The following is a 15,868-nucleotide window of genomic DNA, read 5'->3' as shown; positions in this document are numbered from 1 at the left end:
TACGTTTTGGACAACAACCCAAAATAGATTATCAAAAAAATCTCTATGAGCAACATAGTATGGGTTGCACACTTAGAAAAGTCATTATGGTCACTAAGAACAATTTAAAGTCTTGCTACAAAATACAAAATAAAAAAGTATATATTTTGGTTTAAATGCTTTCTTGGGAATGTGGGGGTATTTTGTGTCCTGTGCTGGACGGAGCCAACTAGTTGTTGCTTTTCAGACATTTAAAACTGGCCCTGACAGTTTCAACACCTTTTCATTTCTATTTAACACAGTAGGCTAATTAATTGCTTTGCATAAGCAGCTTGTTTTGAGAGGTCACCACGTATGGAACTTTGTAATTTCACGGCTACTGTAACGCGTGCGCTGTGCGTAATCATATCTTTGATTGGAAATAATATGCATTTTTGATGTACCTTTTGTTTAGAAGTGGACTTCATTTCCACTGGTCTCTTATACAGCGAAGACAGAAGATAATTCATTCACTGTTCACAAAGCTCACTAAAACCCACCCTGGGGAAGACGGACGGAGAGAGGGGGCTGGGGAACTGCGAATGGGGGAAAGTGGAAAGGAGAGAATGTCAGTCATTGAGCAAACCCAGCGCTGAGCGGCAGCACTGCACCTAAAACACTGTTTGCGAGCGACACATCTACCTTAGATTCAATCTCTGCTTTTTCCTCGTTATTCCTAGACTCCACGCATATTCCCTCTTTCAGCGATACATGCAACTGATACCACTCTGAACACAAGAGCTGGCACAGCCTGCCTCGCCACACAGCAACCTTGCAACGAGGTGTTAACTAGCCTACTTTCCTTTCCATGCGACTCCGTTATCTCCGGTGCTTTCGCCAGCCTGCAATTGAAAAGTTTCGGTTTTGAGGATAAACGAAATCTACGACCTTCAAAGGGATTGTTTATAACAACGTAAGTACTCCGAATGTTTAGACTGTGATTGCGTTGTGTTCTACTCTTTTACCTTTCAGGATTTTGTTGTCGTCCAACTTTTAACGCACCACGAATCTGGCTGTAGGCTATCCGACTATTTTAAGCGTGAACTCATGTATTAATTGTCGTAGTACTTACTGATTGTGTGGTCGTCAACTCTGCCTCTTGAAATGTGAATCTTGTTTACAGTCATTGAGAATTGCATATCTTTCTTAAGACTAGCGTTTGGGATTTTTATCATCAGCCCATGTGATGCATGCGTTAGGCTACCCTACTTTTTCCCCAAAAATGCTTTGCATTCTAACTTCTGAACCCGTTGGTTTGAATCATTAGGAGCGTTTCCACACGTTTCAAAGTCAGGGTAACTGTTAAACTTTACCTATTGCTTTGGTCCTGAGTGGTAATTTTTGCCTCATGTTTTGAACGTTGTTTTTATGCGGTCCTCTGTTCAAGTTAGGTCGGAAAATGTATCATCACTTGTGGAAAGGACAAATCACCTGACATATAACCTCCATATAGTCAACACCTATAGTTTTACTTTAAATCGAGGTAGGCCTATCAGTAGTTGAAATTTCGGAGTAGTTGTGTCCGCTACCTTAGTCAAGGCCTACAGTGGGGAACATGTCCAAGATGTTACAACATTGTTCCATCTAATGCGCGTGAACTACTTTTAGTCATCCAACGAATACCGTGGAGAAATATGACTCGTCACAGATTAAAAGTCAACGTTTTGATGTCTTTGTACAAAACCCCAATTAAGCTTCCGTGTAATAAGGTGATTATAATCATACTTGCCTTTGACTATTTTAAAAACACCCATTATCTATCGTAGCCTTTAATGCTTATTAAACTAAACAAAGCCATGCTTTAAGTTAATGACCGAACAGTGGCCCTAACACTGTCTGCACAGCACCATTCACAATGAACACATCTCTCACCATTGTTTTGCTAAACCTTTGCTATTTGGAAAAGTAATATTTTAACATAATCTAAACCGTGGATTAAAATGTTAGTGAAGTATATTAGTTAATAGATTAATTTAGCCTTTTCTCTAAACTTGGTAACATTATGTTTTTTCTCTCTCTCTCTATCTCGCTCTCTCTCTCTCCCTCTCTCTCTCTCTCTCTCTCTCTCTCTCTCTCTCTGTGTTAGAAAGAGAGAGAAAGAGAGAGAGAGAGAGAGAGAGAGAGAGAGAGAGAGAGAGAGCGTACATTAATATATTTAGAGAGAGAGAGCAGGTAGCCTACGTGTTGACTAAGGTTCCGTTAAGCATCAATTATGTTCACTTTAATCCTCGGAAAGAAAAAAATCCTGAAATCGAAAACTAGCGGAGAAGTATTCTGAGAGGGAGCCGAGAGAAAGAATAGGGAAACACCTGTTTACTACAGACCACTACAATTTACATCCTGCCCCAAATGACTGGCTACAAACTGGAAGGTTTCCGCTTAACCGACGAGTTGTAAACGAGTTGCTCCAAAGCGTAAGGCGTTTAGGTTAATTCACAGTTGATGAATACACAAAATATGATATCGATCAAGTGCAGCTCGCTCTCTAACGATAAGCGGTTGACGATGCGGCTTTTCTTCAAGAAAATAAACATATAAATAATAGTTTTGGAAAGAAAGAAAACAACCTTTAACTTTCATGAGCAGTTTATAAAATATCAATCTAATTTGACTTAATAAAACGTTTTAGAATTTTTCAATCATCTTATAATATAACGTTTTAGATATTATATAATAATGATAAAACTTTTAAAATAAAATGTAAGCTAAAAGGGAACAAGGTTAGCAAGGTGCCTTGTGTCTTTCAACAGTAGCCTAGCCTATATTTTTCATCCGTGATCCTTTTAATCTAAAATGTTTGCTTTCAAAATATAATAAATTGTCTGTGTATGTTGACATGCCACATCATCTTTATAGCTGTTATAACGGAGGGATGCAATTGATCTTTTTTTTTGTCAACTGGAAAGATTAGAGTCCTATGAGAGTCATATCCACCAGTCGACGCAGACAAACGTTTCCATATTGTTTATGACATTATATTGGCCTAATTGATATAGTCTAAGTGTGTAGGCTATAATTGGCTATTTCGATTTTTGAAAACTTTAACATTCTTATTTCACAAACATGACGTGAAAAGAACGGTTAAATTATTATTGCCTAATTTATTCCACCCGTTTTATTTTCCACTAAAACACACTTTCATCGCTTCGGTTGATTTATCAGCATAGTTTATCAGCATAGTCTCACACTTTTTTCAAACTTCTTATTTTTCTATTAGCCTATGTTCACTTGAATTATGGACATCAAAAATAAAGTGCTAGGCCTAACATGCTCTCTGACATGCGTTTAATTTTTTCGCAGTAGGCCTATTTCTGCGTCTGATTATTTCTCTAATCATGGTAGGTTTTCAACAAGTAAAAAGTTAGGTTTTAGCATATGGTTTAGTATCTTAGGCTAATTGATACATCATCATTTAAATGGTACGCCTGTTATGTGATGAACCTCTAAATATCAATTTGTGTGCTCTGCAGACGAAAAAGGATATTTTGGTTATTCTAAAATCATTGAGTAGCAGGTGAAATAGACACCTGATCTTTTCACAGCGCAATAATTTGTAGAGAAGAATGAGGTTATGAAAAATATCTTTAACAAGTCCAGTTTTGAACCCATATTACACCTGTTGGGATTGTTATCCTTATTTTTAGGCTATTTAGTTCTTGTTGCTAAAGGACAATGTTGTGTGAATTAATCAACTTCATGTACGCCTAGAATATAGATTAATTTTCCACTTAGCCTATTGAAATGATTGTCTACTCCGTCTTTGCTTTGCGTCTCTTCACTGTGGCCTGGGAAGAGTCAAGCAAAAAATCTAAGTCGATGTCGGAAGAAAAGTAACACATTATTTATTTGTTAGCGTTTCGATTTCCCCCCCAGTCCTTCTTTTCTATCCCTTTCAGCAGCGATGTCAGCTGTTATTGCTTCCCATTGATCCTCTTGCAAAGTGAGAACTGAACTAAAATTAATGTCGAATCCAGAGCACGGATCAATAGCTAGAGTTATTTTAATCTGGATTTGAACGCTGTTTGGAATTAAAAAACCGGAGAGCAAGCAGGCGGAATGAAACACTGTTAGCAAATAGGAGAGCTTCTTCTTCTCTGTGTGGTTCGAGAGCTGAACTATTGCGAAGGAAAGGAGAAAGAATCGAAGATTTACTCAAATTAGGCTACTCTTCATATTTGATCAATAGGGAATTATTAACGTCATGATATGCATTAAATATCGTAGCTTGATATGGTACTGATCCTCCGTTTGGTCCAGACTTACACAAACCCAGATGACATAGATAGTAAATTAACTATGGATTACTCTATCGCATCGTCTTGATGACCCTTGGTCTATTAAATCCTATCGATATATAGGCTAGGCTACTAATTCCTCGTTCTTTATCAAAAGCAGAATGGTCCCCCCCCACCACATCCCCGCCATCACGTCCCTACTAAAGTTTATATTTTGTTTTGCTAATAAACACTTGACTGGATGCTAATTTGCCATGCAGATGGTGGCATGGTATGGTAATTGAAATAAACGGTAAATAACAAGTGTTTGAACATATGGGTTTAGGATAAATATCTCGCTCATGCACTCACGGTTTCACTGTATGCATCTTAGATTAGTTTTTGATATGCATTCATTATTTTGAATATTTGTAGGTTAGTCAATGCCTTGTGTGGAATGTTTAATCAAGGGAAGACGTTTCCCCTTCATTCATATTACAATATTCTGACCACTTCACTTCCCCCGTCGTTTAGCTGATTCTGTTTCCTAATGATTTTTTTGGACAGTGCAAATATTACTTGAAATGCTGTTTCAAATAAGGTTGTCTGGTTTTCTTTGTTGTGCGCTCGGGCTGTACAACCATGATGAGAACATTGTAGTGGCTAATTCGTTTCATATTGCGATATTCAATCTGAATAATCATACAATTTATCGGTTTTATTATTTCCTGTGTGTATGCCTATATTGTTTTCAGTCATCCGTTACATGGCAATATTTGCATCGCGTTGCGACTAGCCTTAGTTTAAAAAATGTTCCCTTCATTTTTTGGGGGGTGATTTGACCAAAGTTTTGGTCAGTCTTGTGGATATAGCTATTTGCGTTTTATGTCTGTCAGGGACTTAACTTCAATATTATTTTCTCTTTATTATTGTATTTTGTTGCTTTCTGTCACGAGTGCTTTTTGAACTGAGTGTACAAATCAGAGTCTCCAATACTTAATAGCAACGACTGTGTAGCTCTGGAACTAGTTATATATGCAGGAAAATGTACTTTTATTGTTTTTTCCAATGTACACATGTGTAGGATATTACTATTATGATGTTATAAAATAATGCATTTTTATTGACAAATAATTGCAAACTATATTGAATAATGTTCCATTTTGATTAATGTTGCTTGTTTCCATTTAGTAGCATATTGCTAGATATTTCCAATAGCCGTTTGCAACGGTTTGACTGAATTGTATAGCAGTGTTATATCGTGAGAGACATTGAGAACAGGAGACAGTTCGGAGTTAGGCTGTCTAATGTGATGAGGTTTGTACAATATAGTTATCAGATATTTTCTTTCTCAGATTTCACCATTTGTCAATGATCTGGATGTAAATTTCAGAGCTTGGAAATAAGTTAATTTTCACATCCTGCCCAGAAGGCATTATCAGTGCATTTGCTTCAATCGATTGTAGACAGATATCTTTGTGTACTTATTATCTTCCTACAGTCATGGCTTGGGAGTGGAAAGGCACTTGTTCCGATATGGCTGATTGACACACACACGCACGCACGCACGCACGCACGTACGCACGCACGCACGCACGCACACGCACACACACACACACACACACACACACACACACACACACACACACACACACACACACATATTCATGAATTATGAAAGCGTAGTTACTTGTGTAAAGACTTCTGTGAAGTCTTCTAAACTTCAGTTTCATGGCACTGCTCCTGTAATGAGAAGCCTGCCGTGTTGGCTGAGTTATTGTGTGGTGTTTTATATGTTGAGCTGGCCAACAAGTTGTCATAAGAAGACTTTGGGGCAGGCCATCACTGTGCTGCTCACTGTATGTATTGAACATCCAGTGACTGGCCAGGTAGGCCAGTGGTGTCCTCATTCCTCAGTCCAATCCAGGGCTCACTGTCCCCAGGCTCAGCCCAAGCCCTATGCTCTCTCTCTCTCTCTCTCTCTCTCTCTCTCTCTCTCTCTCTCTCTCTCTCTCTCTCTTTCCCTCCCCCTCCCTCTCTCTTTTTCTCCCTCTCTCACTTTCTCTCTCTATTTACAAAGCGGTTGCACGGCTTCAGTGAGTGAGATGGTCAGTGGTGAGAGACAGAAAGAGAGAGTGGGGTTCTCTTTGTAGTCCACTGCTGGCTTTGGCGCCCTGGGAGCCAGACACGACACCTTGCAAATAATCTGGGCTTAACAAGGAATTAGTTGGTTCAGGTGGGTTGTGTGTGGCAAACAGTCCATCGGCCCCTGAAATGAATAGCCTAGGCAGGTCAGGAAACATAAAAAAATGATTTTGTCTGAATCAATGTGTTTCGCTGTCCTTTTGGCTCACAAAGGCTTATTTAGAAAGTAAACCCCCTTCTCCTTTTGGCAGTTCGACCTGAATGTCACTTTGGGTTGGTCACACACCAAGCCAATGGTTCAAATATACACAAAAGGAAAGAGAGTGCTTGGATTTGTGGGTGAAAGACATCTCGTAAAGATTTTGAAAAGACTGATTAGGCCTACACCACTCTGTGTCATACACTCCAGTGGAATGTATTGGTTGTTAGTGAACTGCCATTCGAGCAGTGTGGCACAGCTTGTCCAATCCTTATTGATTTTGCAGCTGAATATGCCCAAGTGGCATTATTGTATCCTTCACTGAGCGCCGGCTCTGATATTAAATCTTACTTTCATATTTGTCAGCACTGCAGCATATTCGGTGGAGAAACAGCAGCTGCTGTTGGTACATTTGATTGAAATACTATCTATATAGATTTCATATTGGCGAGTGAGCAGGTGATTTTGATTCAGAAGGAACATTTGAGCTACGACAGTGTGTACAGAGTCACAGAGGCACACATCAATGACTCTATTTCAATAGTATTGACTGTCCTTCGGACATCAGCCACAACTGGCTGTCTAGAATACTGAGTGAGCTTTCCGCTGGGACGCGAACACACCCGGCCAGCCCATCCACCACACAGACAGTTGACTCTGCCTGTCGCGAACACACCCGGCCAGCCCATCCACCACACAGACAGTTGACTCTGCCTGTCGCGAACACACCCGGCCAGCCCATCCACCACACAGACAGTTGACTCTGCCTGTCGCGAACACACCAGGCCAGCCCATCCACCACACAGACAGTTGACTCTGCCTGTCGCGAACACACCCGGCCAGCCCATCCACCACACAGACAGTTGACTCTGCCTGTCGCGAACACACCCGGCCAGCCCATCCACCACACAGACAGTTGACTCTGCCTGTCGCGAACACACTTGGCCAGCCCATCCACCACACAGACAGTTGCCTCTGCCTGTCTGTGTCACAACAGCAAATATTTGATGCCACACTCCTTGTTTCAAGCGGCTAAAATCTATTAGACTTTTACCTATATGATTGGGTTTTTACCATTTTAAGTGAAGTCTCGTATAAAAGATATCTTAGATAATGTCCCATTTAGACTGAGTGGTTTTTAGGTGCCTATAAAACGACAAGGGATTGTTTTGGAAGTGAAACAATGTAATTAGCTGCTCTGAAATGTGCCAACATCTTCTCCCTATGTGCAGTAGAATCACATGAAGATGAGGAGTGAATAAACACCTCTTATGTTTCATAGTAATGTTTCATAGTAATACTAATGTTTAATAGTAATGTTTCATAGTAAAGTTTAATAGTAATAGTTATGTTTCATAGAAATGTTTCATAGTAATAGTAATATTTCATAGTGATGTTTCATAGTAATGTTTCATAGTAATACTAATGTTTAATAGTAATGTTTCATAGTAAAGTTTAATAGTAATAGTTATGTTTCATAGAAATGTTTCATAGTAATAGTAATATTTCATAGTGATGTTTCATAGTAATGTTTCATAGTAATGTTAATGTTTCATAGTAATAGTAATGTTCCATAGTGATGTTTCATAGTAATGTTACATAGTAATAGTAATGTTTCATAGTAATGTTTTATAGTAATAGTAATGCTTCATAGCAATGTTACATAGTAATAGTAATGTTTCATAGTAATGTTACATAGTAATGTTTCAGAGTAATAGTAATGTTCCATAGTGATGTTTCATAGTAATGTTTCATAGTAATGTTGGATAGGCATAGTAATGTTTCATAGTAATGTTTCATAGTAATGTTTCAGAGTAATGTTTCATAGTAATGTTTCATAGTAAGGTTTCATAGTAATGTTTCATAGCAATGTTTCATAGTAATAGTAATGTTTCATAGTAATGTTTCATAGTAATAGTAATGTTTCATAGTAATGTGTCATAGTAATGTTTCATAGTAATAGTAATGTTTCATAGTAATGTTTCATAGTAATGGTAATGTGTCATAGTAATAATAATGTTTCACAGTAATGTTTCATAGTGATAGTAATGTTTCATAGTAATGTTTCATAGTGATGTTTCAGAATAATATTAATATTTCATAGTAATGTTTCATAGTAATGTTTCATAGTGATGTTTCATAGTAATATTAATGTTTCATAGTAATAGTAATGTTCCATAGTGATGTTTTATAGTAATGTTTCATAGTAATAGTAATGTTTCATAGTAATGTTTCATAGTAATAGTAATGTTCCATAGTGATGTTTCATAGTAATAGTAATGTTTCATAGTACTGTTTCATAGTAATGTTGGATAGTCATAGTAATGTTTCATAGTCATGTTTCATAGTAATGTTTCATAGTAATGTTTCATAGTAATCTTTCATAGTAATGTTTCATAGTAATAGTAATGTTTCATATTAATGTTTCATAGTAATAGTAATGTTTCATAGTAATAGTAATGTGTCATAGTAATGTTTCATAGTAATAGTAATGTTTCATAGTAATAGTAATATTTCATAGTAATGTTTCATAGTAATAGTAATGTTTCATAGTAATGTTTCATAGTAATAGTAATGTTTCATAGTAATAGTAATGTTTCATAGTAATGTTTCACAGTAATAGTAATGTTTCATAGTAATGTTTCATAGTAATAGTAATGTTTCATAGTAATGTTTCATAGTAATAGTAATCTTTCATAGTAATGTTTCATAGTAATAGTAATGCTTCATAGTAATGTTTCATAGCAATAGTAATGTTTCATAGCAATTGTAATGTTTCATAGTAATAGTACGTTTTCATAGTAATGTTTCACAGTAATAGTAATGTTTCATAGTAATGTTTCATAGTAATAGTAATGTTTCATAGTAATGTTTCATAGTAATAGTAATGTTTCATAGTAATGTTTCATAGCAATAGTAATGTTTCATAGTAATGTTTCATAGTAATAGTAATGTTTCATAGTAATGTTTCATAGTAATTGTAATGTTTCATAGTAATAGTAAGTTTTCATAGTAATGTTTCACAGTAATAGTAATGTTTCATAGTAATGTTTCATAGTAATAGTAATGTTCCATAGTAATGTTTCATAGTAATAGTAATGTTTCATAGTAATGTTTCATAGTAATAGTATTGTTTCATAGTAATGTTTCATAGTAATGTTTCATAGTAATAGTAATGTTTCATAGTATTAGTAATATTTCATAGTAATAGTAATGTTTCATAGTAATGTTTCATAGTAATAAAAATGTTTCATATTAATAGTAATGTTTCATAGTAATAGTAATGTTTCATAGTAATAGTAATGTTTCATAGTAATAGTAATGTTTCATAGTAATGTTTCATGGTAATGTTTCTTAGTAATGTTTCATAGTAATAGTAATGTTTCATAGTAATGTTTCATATTAATGTTTCATAGTAATAGTAATGTTTCATAGTAATGTTTCATATTAATAGTAATGTTTCACGGTAATAGTAATGTTTCATAGTAGTGTTTCATAGTAATGTTTCATAGTAATAGTAATATTTCATAGTAATGTTTCATATTAATGTTTCATAGTAATAGTACTGTTTCATAGTAATGTTTCATATTAATAGTAATGTTTCACGGTAATAGTAATGTTTCACAGTAGTGTTTCATAGTAATAGTAATGTTTCATAGTAATTGTAATGTTTCATAGTAATAGTAATTTTTCATAGTAATGTTTCACAGTAATAAAACATTTTCATAGTAATGTTTCACAGTAATAGTAATGTTTCATAGTAATGTTTCATAGTAATAGTAATGTTTCATAGTAATGTTTCATAGTAATAGTAATGTCTCATAGTAATGTTTCATAGTAATAGTATTGTTTCATAGTAATGTTTCATAGTAATAGTAATGTTTCATAGTAATAGTAATGTTTCATAGTAATGTTTCATAGTGATAGTAATGTTTCATAGTAATGTTTCATAGTGATGTTTCAGAATAATATTAATATTTCATAGTAATGTTTCATAGTAATGTTTCATAGTGATGTTTCATAGTAATATTAATGTTTCATAGTAATGTTTCATAGTAATAGTAATGTTCCATAGTGATGTTTTATAGTAATGTTTCATAGTAATAGTAATGTTTCATAGTAATGTTTCCATAGTAATGTTTCATAGTCATGTTTCATAGTAATGTTTCATAGTAATGTTTCATAGTAATGTTTCATAGTAATAGTAATGTTTCATAGTAATAGCAATGTTTCGTAGTAATAGTAATGTTTCATAGTTATAGTAATATTTCATAGTAATGTTTCATAGTAATAGTAATGTTTCATAGTAATGTTTCATAGTAATAGTAATGTTTCATAGTAATAGTAATGTTTCATAGTAATGTTTCATAGTAATAGTAATGTTTCATAGTAATAGTAATGTTTCATAGTAATGTTTCATAGCAATGTTTCATAGTAATAGTAATGTTTCATAGCAATAGTAATGTTTCGTAGTAATAGTAATGTTTCATAGTAATAGTAATATTTCATAGTAATGTTTCATAGTAATAGTAATGTTTCATAGTAATGTTTCATTGTAATAGTAATGTTTCATAGTAATGTTTCATAGTAATAGTATTGTTTCATAGTAATGTTTCATAGTAATAGTGATGTTTCACAGTAATGTTTCATAGTAATAGTATTGTTTCATAGTAATGTTTCATTGTAATAGTAATGTTTCATAGTAATGTTTCATAGTAATAGTAATGTTTCATAGTAATGTTTCATAGTAATAGTAATGTTTCATAGAGTTGCCAGATTTGGTAGAGCAGTTCTACTGTACATGTACATACACTTGTAAATGTGTCTCGTTCGAATATTATCTACAATCTATTTTAATTTCACATTTTGAGAAATTATCTTTTTTGGAACTTGTTGTGGATTTTGGAAGTTATCTACGGTGTTACAGTGATGTTTCTTTAGTTGATGAAATAATGGGCAGAAATAGGGTTGGTACTCTGTATTTCAATTTTCTTGAATTGTAGGAAGTAGGCTGATGCATTTGAATTGAATAGCTGATTAAGATGCTGTTTTTTTAAACAAGAGGGTCTGTAGGTACACTTCCCTTTTTAGAAGTTCGGAGATAATTAGAGATATACTTGTTCAAATCATCTACCGAATTACCACAACATCAACTTGCAAATTGTCTAAATATGCCCTCTCCATAGATAATATGCCTATGCGCACAAGTGTGTGTGTGTCTATGTGTGTGTGTGTGTGTGTGTGTGTCTATGTGCGTGTGTCTATGTGTGTGTGTGTGTGTGTGTGTGTGTGCGTGTGTGCGTGTGCGTGCGTGTGTGTGTGTGTCTATGTGCGTGTGTGTGCGTGTGTGTCTATGTGCGTGTGTGTGTGTGTGTAAATGTGTGTGTGTGTGTGTGCGCGTGTGTGTGTGTGTGTGTGTAAATGTGTGTGTGTGTGTGTGTGTGCGCGTGTGTGTCTATGTGCGTGTGTCTATGTGTGTGTTAATGTGTGTGTGTGTGTGTGTGTGTGTCTATGTGTGTGTGTGTATGTGTGTGTGTGTGTGTGTGTGTGTATGTGCGTGTGTGTGCGTGTGTGTCTATGTGCGTGTGTGTGTGTGTGTGTGTGTGTGTGTGTGTGTGTGTGTGTGTGTGTATGTGTGTGTATGTGTGTGTGTATGTATGTGTGTGTGTGTGTGTGTGTGTGTGTGTGTGTGTGTGTGTGTGTGTGTGTGTGTGTGTGCTCCAGAAGGGGTTGAATGACACCGTCTGCCCTGTCCTGTAATAAAATGTAAGAGTGGCACTTTCACTGTTGTCAACAATCTCTAAATGTACTGACAGACAAGGAAAGCACAGGAGCTGTGGTCTGAATGACGCTCTCTAAGGAAACTTTAGCTGTTTGGGGCTCCAATACTTGGCCATCAGTCAGAGTTGACAGTGTATGTATTATTATATCTAAATTGGATTTATGTGCGTTTCTCTCCTAAAACAACCAGATGGAAAATAGGTTTGACATCCCAACTATTTACCTTTACAGAGACCTATATCTTATTTTACATCAGTGCCTTTCTGACAGGAATTATATTACACTTCATTGTTGTTGACGTTGCAATTTCTCAAGATATCATGACATTGTCACTTAAAATACAATAATGTGTTGTATTTAATATTTCACTGACAGCTGCATCAGTCTACCTACCGAGAGTAATCAAGTTATGACAATATGGAAATATTCTATCTATGACGTTCAATAATAAAATGCGGATAAACCCTGTCAGTAAATATTTATGAGCTATTTTCAGTAGATTCTAACTGACATCTACTGTATATATATGTATTATAGGTTATTCCAATGTTCCAGTGTTGTTCCAATGTTGTTCCAATGTTATTCCAATGATTGTTTATCATTAGTGATAAGGATAATAGATCTTCAGTTGAGATCACACTGATTCTCAACTTTGGCTGAACTTTTATTATTCAGTCTTATCATTTAAAAGGATGTAGTATATTATAAGACAAGCATGCAGGAATGAGATAGAAAACAGTTTAAGGCCTCCCTTCGGTGTCAGTTTCCCGACAACTCTGCGTGGTGTGGAGTGGAGTGGAGCAGAGGAGTGTGTGTGTGTGTCAGGCTCCAGCCCACAGGGCTGACTCAAGCGCCCTGGGAGCACAAGATTTGTTCCTGTAGCTCCCGCACCAGGCGACTTCGACTCTGCTCCCTCGTCTGCTGGAGAAGAGAGAAATGATTAGCACATCGGTACAACACTCAGCCTACTTATGCTTTTGGCATAAGGGGATATCCTGTGTCCTTTTATTAAATTGTCAGTTTCACACGGAGTCCACAGCTCTGTACGTTGATGGTAACGATAATACAGCTCAAGTATCCAGGTATTTGTCACTGTGTTACCTGGCTGTCAACACCTACATGGAGTCATTGTTTAGAGGTTATCCCAGAGAAGAGATCTGATACGCAGGGAAGACTATGATGAAAGGGGGCATGGATAGGGCCTTTTGTTACAGATAGGGTATTGTTATTGGTACCATTTCAAGGTGCTTTTTCCTGGATAGATTAGGGGGAAAGACAGAGTGTAATGTGATGCTTGGGCGTCTGGCCAGACCGGAGCGCTGTAGTGTACTATAGTATAGTATAACCCATTTTCAACAGACATTCCCCTGACATCTACTGTATGGCTACGTCCCAAATGGCACCCTGTTCCCTATATAGTGCACTACTTTTGTCCAGAGCCCCATAGGGGCACCATGTAGGGAATAGGGCGCGGTTTGGGACGTAGCCTGTGTGGTAATGTAAATGTAATGTAAATAGATTATTTCGGAGAGAGGCTGTGTGTGCAGTGTGTCAAAGCTCAGATCAGGTTTTAAATTGATTTGAATGAGTGTTCAGGACAGCTGATGTATATAAAATATTTCTCAGCTAATTCCCGTGGAGAGTCTTTGATGTGGGCAGATATTCTGTGTGGCTTTGAAGAGCTATGTACATGATGCTGTAGGTTTGACCTTATCCACATAAATTGGTTCAACATTTGAGAAGATTTAGATAAATCAATGGTGAGTGTATGATAGCTAACTTCAACATTTTCTGTGTATGATATCAATGTAAAGGTACATGGAATATTATTTTAAAATATAGATTTATGAAGTAGATATGCATAAAATACTGAATTTGTAACTTCAGTTTTGTGGTTGATTTTAATAGATGAGCTCTTTTGAGCTCTTAAAATGTACACGTTATACCCATACATAGGACCACCTTCTAAGTACACTTTGGGATAAAAAAAATCACACACTTTGTTCAATCTGACCATTTAATCCTCCTGAGAGTCTCAGTCTGTTTCACTGCTCCAGAGGTCAAGAGGTTAAGTGCAGCTAATTTATTCATTCAGTCAAATTTCCTGGCTGTGCAGATGGCAGCCTGATATGATATCACTATCACAATCCCATTGGAGTAGGCAGCCTAGGGACCAGGGACGAGTGTTCACATGAGCAGGCCCAGCCTTATCAGATTGACGAGCCCTGCCCTTATCTGTGACAGACGGTTCTGGTCCAGCTGCAGGCAGGGGAGGGAGAGATGGAGAGATGGGGAAATAATCCGCTTAAATCGATGTGATCCAACCCCAGATCTCTCTCTGAGGGAAAGTTTGTGACTTCTTCAAAGAGGCTCTGTCATGTTATTTTTAATAGTTTTATGGCTGATGCTGAATGAAAACTTTGCTTCTTGTGTGTCCTGTTACAGACGGTGACCTGAGGAGGATGAACCCGCAGTGAGACTGGACCCTTCCGTGAGGACCCACCTTCCCCTGACCTGCGTGTCCAGAGCCGCCTCCCGCAGCCCGGACACCCCGCCCCACTCCTTCTTCTCTCAGCCCCTCCTCTGGGCCCAGGAACCCCACTCCTCAGGTACCAGGATGGACCTGCACCGGGCCGCTTTCAAGATGGAGTCGTCCTCTTACCTTCCCAACCCTCTGGCATCCCCGGCCCTGATGGTGCTGGCTTCCACCGCCGAGGCCAGCCGCGACGCCTCCATCCCCTGCCAGCAGCCCCGCCCCTTCGGCGTGCCTGTTTCCATGGGGGAGAAGGACATGCACCTGCCCTTCAACAACGGCTCCTACACCTTCGCCTCCATGTACCACCGTCAGGGAGCCGTTCCCGGGGGCTTCCCCAACCGGGACTTCCCCTCCTCCCTGCTGCACCTGCATCACCAGTTCGCCCCCCCAAACCTGGACTGCTCCCCCATCAGCATGCTGAACCACAGCGGGGTGGGGGCCTTCCGACCCTTCGCCTCCCCTCCAGACGACCGTGACGGGGCAGGGGGCTACCAGTCTGCCTTCACCCCAGCCAAGCGCCTCAAAGGCTGCCTGGATGCAGACGCCTCTCCCCACCTGCGCTACACGGACGCTGAGGGTAAAGAGTATGACTTTGGGGGGGGACAGATCCCCTCCAGCTCCCCAAGCGCCCTTAAGGCAGTGGAGGATGCTGGGAAAAAGATTTTTGCAGTGTCCGGCCTGTTGTCCGACCGCGAGACGTCATCGAGCCCAGAGGACCGCATCGAACGCTGTGAGTACATGTATATTATGAAACTTAAAACTCATGTAAAGGTAACCACTAATTCTACTATTAAATCATGCCTCACATACAATACGCTTTTGATATTAGTTTACAAGAAAAAATGTACCTAAAAACAACACATACGGTGTGCTGTGTTGCTATAGAGACAGCAGCATCCATACGTTGCTATCTATGAAGTGCATTAAAGTACAGAGGGATGTTCAGGAAGTGAGCCCCACACACAGATGAACTCC

At 37.7% G+C, this 15,868-nt stretch overlaps 1 protein-coding gene across 8 annotated transcripts in view; it reads left to right on the top strand.

Annotated features, from left to right (window-relative positions):
- The first annotated feature begins 540 nt into the window (after nucleotides 1-540).
- The window catches only part of LOC139376082 (E3 ubiquitin-protein ligase RNF220-like), a 186,704-nt gene continuing 171,376 nt past the window's right edge, over nucleotides 541-15,868 (top strand). For 7 of the 8 annotated variants that reach the window (XM_071118247.1, XM_071118246.1, XM_071118245.1 and 4 more), the window contains exons 1-2: nucleotides 714-931; nucleotides 14,803-15,623. In XM_071118247.1, the coding sequence (XP_070974348.1) occupies nucleotides 14,975-15,623 (649 nt within the window). In that variant the 5' untranslated portion in view covers nucleotides 714-931; nucleotides 14,803-14,974. Of the gene's footprint in view, nucleotides 932-14,802; nucleotides 15,624-15,868 lie in introns of all 8 variants that reach the window. The other variant, XM_071118249.1, reaches the window with a different exon arrangement.

The sequence above is a fragment of the Oncorhynchus clarkii genome, chromosome 20 (genome assembly GCF_045791955.1).
Source record: "Oncorhynchus clarkii lewisi isolate Uvic-CL-2024 chromosome 20, UVic_Ocla_1.0, whole genome shotgun sequence".
Taxonomy (NCBI): Eukaryota; Metazoa; Chordata; class Actinopteri; order Salmoniformes; family Salmonidae; genus Oncorhynchus; species Oncorhynchus clarkii.
This window is presented reverse-complemented; position numbering and strand designations above follow the sequence as displayed.